The sequence below is a fragment of the Equus przewalskii genome, chromosome 1, assembly GCF_037783145.1.
Source record: "Equus przewalskii isolate Varuska chromosome 1, EquPr2, whole genome shotgun sequence".
In the NCBI taxonomy this organism is placed as follows: Eukaryota; Metazoa; Chordata; class Mammalia; order Perissodactyla; family Equidae; genus Equus; species Equus przewalskii.
The window spans coordinates 84,222,522-84,231,506 of NC_091831.1; the positions used below are offsets into that span (position 1 = coordinate 84,222,522).

The window sequence follows — 8,985 nt, forward strand, 5'->3', positions numbered from 1 at the left end:
TTTCAGACAGGATGTGTGCCAAAAGCAGCACCACGCTGCAAGCTTGTGTTTTCTGCCGCCTGACCAGTGTTTCTTTGATCTGTTTCCACAGATCAATGTGACCACTGTGCGGGAGTATCTGCCAGAAGGGGACTTTTCAATAATGACAGAGATGCTAAAAAAATTCCTGAGCTTCATGAACCTTACTGTAAGTAGCGTCTGTTGCACCTTCTGTAGCTTCTGTATAAGTAGGATACATAATGACAGGAGAATAAAAATCCTGTGGCCGTAGTGAGTAGAAGCAAAAGGGATTCTCTTTTCATAATTGTGTTCTGTTTCTTTAAGGTAGTTGTTAGTTATTAGGCCAAATATATTGATAGTGTATTGTCAGAGCCACAGTGTGATCTCAGTGTGTTTTGACTCACAGTGTTCAGTTTACTAACACTGAAGAATGTAAGCTTTACTGCTTTGTAAACGTGTTAAATATTAACTGTTCTTCCTCCCCTCGCCCTCAGTGTGCTGTCGGAACCACAGGCCAGAAGTCTATCTCGAGAGTGATTGAGTACCTGGAACATTGCTAGCTGCTGTACCTTTGCTCCAGGTGCTCGGTGTGCTGGAGCTGTCCTTAGACAAAGACGGCCGTGGGGATGTACCAAGAACATTCATCAGTATCATTCATGTTTGGATTTTGAGGCCACCTGATTTCTTCGTCATGCATTCTGCGTTTGCTAAAAGACAGTTACCACATCAATCTGCAGCTATCAGAAAGGAGGGGAAAGGTTCAGGCTGTCAGCGCCATGCAGTATTTACGTACACTTCCCTTGGCAGAGTTCCTTCTCTCCCCTGTTCTCTTGCTTCATTCTGGGCAAGTTTAAGGGGACGATTTGTGCTGCTGTTAGTGCAACTGCTGTGTATGTTGAGCCACTGTTGTCAGGCCAGCCAGGTGCAGAGGCAGCTTAGCTACTGAGGCGTCGAGTGTTCGGAGGACATTCTCGACCACAGCTTAGTTCCTTTTTCAGGCTCATTTGCTTTTGCTTTTTTGTTGAATGATTCCAATCGTAAATAAAGCTTTTAATAATTTTGTGAATTTTTTTTGTTGTTGTTCCCTAAACTACTGTCTATATTTAAAATTAGATGGAATCCAAAGACACAAGGGATTAATAGTATATTTTTTTATTCTTGATTTGGTTTGGGTTGTCAAACTATTTTTCACTTTTGAGACCATGCCCATATTCCTTTTCATACCATAATGAGTCATAGCTAAAGACACAAGAAAACAAATAACAGTTTGAGGGAATATTACGTAAGAGGAGGCGCCCTTAGAGGAGGGAGCGAGACAGACCGACCCAGGGTAGTTTAGTCTTCAGTTCTGAGGGAGGGCTCGCCAGGGATGTTTGCTAATGTTCCGTACAGCAAATCTAGGGAAGTTGAGACATCAATGTGGAATTCATGTTGCCAGAAAACGTGTATATTCTTCTATAGAGTGACAGGATCAAATGCATAAACGCAAAGCCTTAAATTGCTGGTTTAGAGAAGATCCTTTTTTTCATTCAGATTCTTAGTTCATAGAAGAGTGTGTTGTTTGGAAAACAGTCACGGAACACACAAAACACACTTACATATTTAATTTTACAACATTGCAAATTTTCCTTGTCTTAATTAGTGTTCAGACCACTGGTTATACATTTCTTTCTTTTTATTGATTGGGCCTGAATACATTACAGGCTTTCCAGAGATCTGTTTCATGAATACTTTTAAATACCTTTCAGGTAGTTATATCATGTTTCTTCATTGGATTTGTAAAACTTGAAGCCATAAAAATATTAGTTTGGTGTGTATTGGGGAAAATAGCTAAAAGTCTAATTTTTACCCCTTAAGACTTTGTTATTTCCTTGTATAAAGTGACAAATCGGGGCTCTTGTATCAGTGCCAGCTGTAATGTTTTTTAATGCAGTGGCTGCCTTCTATTGTCTTCCTATTTTTGATAATGCAGATTGTTGGGAAATCTATAAGGAAGTAACTGATTCCAGGCAAATTGTCTTCTTCCTCCTCCTGCCCACCTGACCCCACCTGTCACCTGTGAGAGCATAGTGTGCCAGTGTAACCTGGACAGATTGAGGTGGTATTGCCCTGAGTGTAATAAGCCAGCGTAGCAAACTTTTAAAAGCAGATCGTTAAATGATATTCATAAGATTGAACTAGTTAGATATATTTTGTTTGTTTAATTATTTTAAAATACGTTGATATTTATTAATCATTGGATTTAGGAAAAGGAACAGATTCTTGGTAAAACTGACTTGTGGCAGATGGTAAGGAATATTATAAAAAAAATTTGGATGAGAACAATCAGGGCGAACTACATTTTTCTGTTACACTGGTAATCATTTGAGAATTGATTTACCTCAGTGTTTAACAGTTTTTGTTTTGTTTTGTCTTTTAAATAACTAATTGTCAAGCACTGATAGATGCAGACTTTGGTGGGGGTGGGGGAGAAAGCACCTCACCAGTTGCAGTGCGTTTGTGTGTTTTTAACCCTCAGAACTCTGCATTTTAGGGTACTTGAGGCTGACTTGCAAATTAACTAAAGTTTTAAAGTAACCTTTTTTTTCCATTGTAAATATTTCTGTAAATACTACCAATTGGAAATTAGAACAGTAGAGTACTTTTCTGAATCCAATCCTATTTTTATTTTATACAGTATTTCTCAGCTGTGATCTTTGGAGCAAAAGCCAACGGCAGGAAAAAAATAGTTTGTACCAGTTTCATGAAGTATGTCTTTGGGTTTTTGTAAATAATTTTAACTCAAATAAAATTGCTACTTTCAATACACATGTTGTCTTTAACATAAATCTATTGAACTCTTTTGGAGGAAGAAGTCTCATAAATTTGGTATAGCCGACTAATGGGAAACACAGTGTCACTTCAGTGAATGTCACACTTTCAACATACACGCAAAATTTTTACTGATTCTTCTTAAACATCATGGTGCTTCTCCATGTTTTTAATAGTACTCGTCTGACTACAGCATCAGCTCCCAGCAGCTCAGGCTCATCAGGGACGGTGGCTCTCTGGTTGTGTCGTTGTGCCCTTGCTGTGTTCATTAGGTTACTGTAGTCTTTTTGCCCCTCTGAATATGACCCAAGACTTCCTTGCTCTTGAGTTTTTATAGCTGCATTTTAGTTCAGTTTTCTTCTTGGTTGTCATCCTTTAAGTTGCCTGCGTTTACTACGCTTGCATTCCTCACCCTCTCCTCACTCTTTCTAATCACAAAACCAGATTGAAGGATCTCTCCTGGGAATTCCTGTCCACTGTCCCCCTTACACACACAGACCGTGTGCAGACCTGCAGGCTGTGGATGTGGAAGGACCTAAATCACATGTAGAACGTTTGAATCTTAGTGCTGATGTTTATTTTATTGACTTTGAGCAAATTCCTGAACTAAGTTTTATCCTGTTTACTCACCTAGAAAATGGGGGTAGTACTTAGCTCAGGGTCGCGCAGATTAAATAAGAGACTGCGCGTGAAGCATTGGCACAGTGTTCCGAGCTTAGCTCTTGGCAAGTGGTAGCCTTTGCCAAACAATTCTGTTTTCACTCTGCCGGGAAATTAAAATGTTCTACACAACGGAATACTCTCCTGTTGACTGTTTTGGACGCCTGGGATAACGCCTTTTCAGATCAGTGAGGTCACTGGGTTTGAGTTACTTTAATAGCAGATCTCTAAAATGGTTTTTTCCAAAATCGGTATTGCTAATATCTTGGCAGTGAATAATAAGGCAGAGGAAATAGAACAGACTTCAGTGATCATTAACACACATCCTTCAGGGGTTTTCTTCGTTATAAGGAAGGACTGGAAGAGACTGGCACAATTCACTTCAGATCAAGGTCTCATCATATTGGATGCATACATTAATAACCATGTAGAAAGTCTTTAAACTGAACAAAGAATTTGAATACTGAGTTTTGGGTCAAACCCCTATTTCTGTAGCTTCTGTGTTTGCAATTTGAATGCACCAAAGGCCATATACCGACTTAAGGAGCAAAAGTAGAAAACCATGTCTGTATACTACCTAGTTTTTAGTTATCTAAAAGGATCTGTCTGCTATCCAGAGTTGTATCGTAGGGGGAATGGGTAAATGTTGCAAGGTTCATAAATCTTAACATAAAGTAAAGATGCATGTTATAATGCCTAGAGCATCTGGTAAAAAATGATGCTAGAGCTGCTTACAAGAATCAAAATGGAACACTGAAAAATATGATTAACCAAAAGAAGGTGGGGAAAGAGTAACAGTAACAAAAAGCCAATGCAGAAAATAGAAAACAAATAGCAAGAACAGATGTAAGTAAAAAGCAAAAAGTCCTTCCTCCTAAGAAAGGAGCAAGCCAAGGATGTCTAACAATACTAATAATTATATTAAATGTAAGTGTACCAAATAGTCCAATTAAAAATGCAGAGATTGTCATACTAGAAAATGAACAGACGTACTACATACAAATAGTTTGAAGGAAATCAATGGGAGAAGATGTAGCATGCAAGGATTAATCATAAGAAAGTTGGAGTGACTAATATCAGACAAAATAGACTTTTGGAGGCTAGAGAAGATTAGCCCTGAACTAACATCCACCGCTAATTCTTTTTGCTGAGGAAGCCTGGCCCTGAGCTAGCGTCTGTGCCCATCTTCCTCTATTTTATATGTGGGACGCCTGCCACAGCATGGCGTGCCAACTGGTGTGTAGGTCTGCACCTGGGATTGGAACCAGCGAACCCCAGGCTGCTGAAGTGGAGTGTGTGAACTTAACCGCTGCGCCATCTGACTGGCTCCCAAAATACACTTTCAAGACAAAATATTAACAGGTCTACAAAGAAGTATTTCATAATGATCAAAGGAGGGGAAAAATATATCAGACATAATTGTTTCTATACACCTAGTAGAACTTTTAAATAGAGCAAAAACTGAAAGGGAGAAGTACACAAGGTCATAATCATAGTTTGATATTTTAATGCACCTCAGGAATTGATAGGATCTATTTTTTAAAATCATTAAGAGAAGATCTGAATGGCAGTATCGACTACCTTGACCTAACTGACATTCATGGGACACTAGGCTCAACAATTTTGGAAATGCACATGAACCTGACCAAGGTAGACCACATGGGTCATAAAGCAAGTCTCAGTGAATTTCAGATGATTGAAGCCTTGACCACAGGAAATTATATCAGAAGACAATATAGTACAATATCTGGAAAATAATACTAGGGAATTAAATACACTTCTAAATAACCTATGGGCCAAACAAAAATATCACAAGAGAAATTAGAAAATATGTAAACTGAATGACAATGAAAATACAAAGTAGAGGAAGATGGGCACGGACGTTAGCTCAGGGCCAGTCTTCCTCAGCAAAAAGAGGAGGATTGGCAGCAGATGCTGGCTCAGGGCTAATCTTCTTCATAAAAACAAAAAAAGGATAAATATTATAATATGAAAAACTTAAGCCAATAGGTTTTACAACTTAGGTGAAATGAATAAATTCCTTAGAAAAACAAAACTTACCAAGACTGGCTCAAGAGATAGGAAATCTGGTAGGCCCTATATCTATAAAAAGCAATTTAATTTATATTTTAAAATTTTCCTACAAATAAGTGTCCCAAAACATCATTGGTGCATTATAAAGCATTTAAGGAAGAATTAATACCAATCTTAAATAGACTTATTGAGAAAGCAGAGAAGGGAATATTTCTCAAATCATTGTGAGGCTAACCCAATGCCAAAGGCAGACAAAGGAAAAACAAACCGAAACAAGAAAGCAACTACAGACTAACAATTCAGGAAGATAGTTGCACAATCTTTAACAAAATATTAGAAAATAAATCCATTAATATCTAAAAATAATACATCACAACGAAGTGGGGTTTATCAACAGAGTACAAAATAAAGCACTAAAATCCTATGATCATCTCTTTAGATAGAGAAAAATCAGACAAAATGCAACATCCATTCATAATTTAAAACCCAAACTCTCAGCAAACTCAAAATAGATGGGAACCACCTTAATCAGATAGAGCATATGTGAAAAGTGCAATAATATAATGTATAATTATATTTAGACTACTTCAGATCAAGAACAAGGCACAGACGTCCAATCTCAACACTTCTACTCTTTTTTTTTTTTTTTTCTAGAAATAAACCTTTACATATATTGTAAGCTGATGCTTGGCAGAGGCACCAAAGCACTTTAAGTAGAAAGGATTTTTTTAACAAATGGTTCTGAAACACCTGGATATCCACTGAAAAACAAATCTTGACCCTACCTCATGCCATAGAAAAAAATTAATTTCAGATGTGTCATAGATCTAAATGTAAAAGCTAAAACTATAAAGCTTTTAGAAGAAAGCATGGAAGAACATCTTCATGATTTGAGGATTGACAAAAATTTTTTAGAATACTGAAATCCATAACCATTCATGAAAATATTGATTAATTAGACTTTATCTAAATCAAAAACTTCTGTTCATCAAAAGACATCATTAAGAAAATGGAAAAGCAAGTCTCAGCCTGGGAACAAATATTCACAAATCATATGCTTGACAAAAGACCTGTATCCAGAATATATAAAGAACTACAACTCAAAAAGCAAACAATCCCATTTTAAAATGGACAAAAATCATAGAACAGGCAAAACTAAAGTGAAAACATTCCCAACAATTAATTTAGAAGACAATAACGAAAGTGAAATGAAAACTTCTATACGTTTAGAAATTTTAAAACACCACCTCCAGATAACTCACGGGTTAAAGAAATTATAATGGAAGTTAAAAAAAATTAGAACTAAATGATAACAAAAATAAAATGTATCAAAATTCATGGAATATAGCACAACGGTACCTAAGGAGAAAATGTTTCACCTTAAATGTTTATATTGGAAAAACAGAATGGCTGAAAATTCTCCATTTGAAAGACAGAACAAGAGCAACAGAACAAACCTTAGATAAACAGGAAGAAGGTAATAGAAAAAAAAAAATTGGCCCAAATCAATTCTTTGAAAAGGGTAACCTAACTTGAGGGACACTGACCAAGAAGGAGGAAATGAAGTTCAAATTTTAAAATTACGTATAAAAATACGTAAGTACAGAGACAGAAATTTAAAAGACATTAACTGAATACTCTGAATAAATAGATGCTCATGAATTTGATAACTTAAATGAAATGAACAAATTACTAGAAAAATAAAGTGAACAAAAACTGACACAAGAAGAAATGGAAAGCAGAAGAGTTTTATAACTTCTAAAAAAGTCTAATCAGCATTAAAAAAATTTCCATACCACTTACAACCCAAAGTTCATGGTTTTGAAAGATATTTCCACTAAATTTTCAAGAAATAAATGATTCTAATCTTATATAAATTCTCCTGGAGTATTGTAAAAGATGAGACTCCTCTAAACATTCAATGAAGTCTATGTAACATTGATAACAAAATAAGACAAAGACAACAAGGAAAAGGAAAATGGTAGGGTTACCCCACTCATAACCATGGACACTAAAGTCCTTTAAAATATGTTAGCAAATTGAATCCAGCAACTTATAAAAAGAGAATACAACATGTCCAAGTTGGAATTATCATGGGAGTGCAATGGTAAATTAACATCAGAAAAACCAGCAACTGTAACTCTCCACGTTAACAGAGTAAAGCAAGAAACCGTGGGATCTTCTCAGAGGATGTACAAACAGCACTTAGGTAAATTCAAATAACATTCAAAGATAAATATTCAAAATGAAATAAATTGAAAGACTAGCTGAAAGAAATATTTTATTTGAAGATTTGATATTAACAAAACAAATTCAAAGGTATTCAAAGAAAAGTCTTTTAGCAAAGTAGGAATAGAAAAGAACGTGACTGAAACAATGGAAGGTATCTAGTAAAAACCTACAGAAATTTATCTCAATAGTAAAATCCTAGAAGCATTTGCGTTAAAGTTAGAAACAAAACAAGGTTTTCCAATGTTAGTACATCTTTTCAACATTATATTAGAGGTCCTAGCTAGTGTGATAAGACAAGACAAATAACTACAGACATAAAAGTTTGGAAGCAATAAACAAAGCCTGAAATTATTTGCAGATGTCATGATTGTCTACATACAAAATCCAAAGAGATCCATAGAGGATTTGTTAGAAAGAAAAAGATAGTTTAGCAATACGGAGATATAAGTTCAGAAAACAAACAGCCAGCAGAGGAGTTCAGATCCACTGTCCTGCTGAAGACATTAAAATGCTGGAAAAAATATTTTAAAAAAATCTTTTTAAAAGGCACAAAAGAGCTAACAGGATAATGAGATATTACTTGCCCTAACTGAGAGAAGGTTCTCGAAAAGGCAGACCCAGCACTCAACAATCAGTTTTGCCCTGAGGAATTTGCCAGTCCTGAAGAAGTAACAGCAAAACATTAAGGCAAAAACTATCACGAATAATAAATATTATATTGTCATTTCCTAATGATAAAATGGTCCATTTGCTAAAAGACTTAAAAAATTGTTTTCACTTAAATAATATGACCTCAAAAGGCATAAAGCAATGATTTCTAGAATTCTAATGATAAATAAATTGATAAGCTGGACTTTCTCAAAACTAAGAACCTGTTTTTAGAAGAACACTGCTCAGAGAATGAACATACAAACCACAGACTGGGAGAAGATATTTGCAAATCTCCTATCAGATAAAGGACTTGTATCCAGAATGTATAAAGAACTCTCAAAACTAAATAATAAGAAAACAACTCAAGAGGAAATGGGTGAAAGATTTCACCACTTTGCCAAAGTAAACTAAATGCAACACACATCTCAGTGACTGTCTGGATTTTCAGGGGATGGGAACGGCAGGAGGCAGAGACCCCCAGGGGCATGAGAAAACTTTTGGGGGTGATATATACGCTCATTGCTCATTATTTTGATTGTGGTAATGCTTTCATGGCTAATACTTATGTCAAAATTGTATCAAATTATACAATTTATA

General features: G+C 35.8%; 1 protein-coding gene across 11 annotated transcripts in view; it reads left to right on the forward strand.

The window, feature by feature from the left end:
- Positions 1-2,808, forward strand: part of WAPL (WAPL cohesin release factor) — a 76,871-nt gene extending 74,063 nt beyond the window's left edge. For all 11 annotated transcript variants that reach the window (XM_070569750.1, XM_070569768.1, XM_070569781.1 and 8 more), the window contains 2 exons: positions 92-187; positions 495-2,808. In XM_070569750.1, the coding sequence (XP_070425851.1) occupies positions 92-187; positions 495-560 (162 nt within the window). In that variant the 3' untranslated portion in view covers positions 561-2,808. The remainder of the gene's footprint in view (positions 1-91; positions 188-494) is intronic.
- The last annotated feature ends 6,177 nt before the right edge of the window (positions 2,809-8,985 follow it).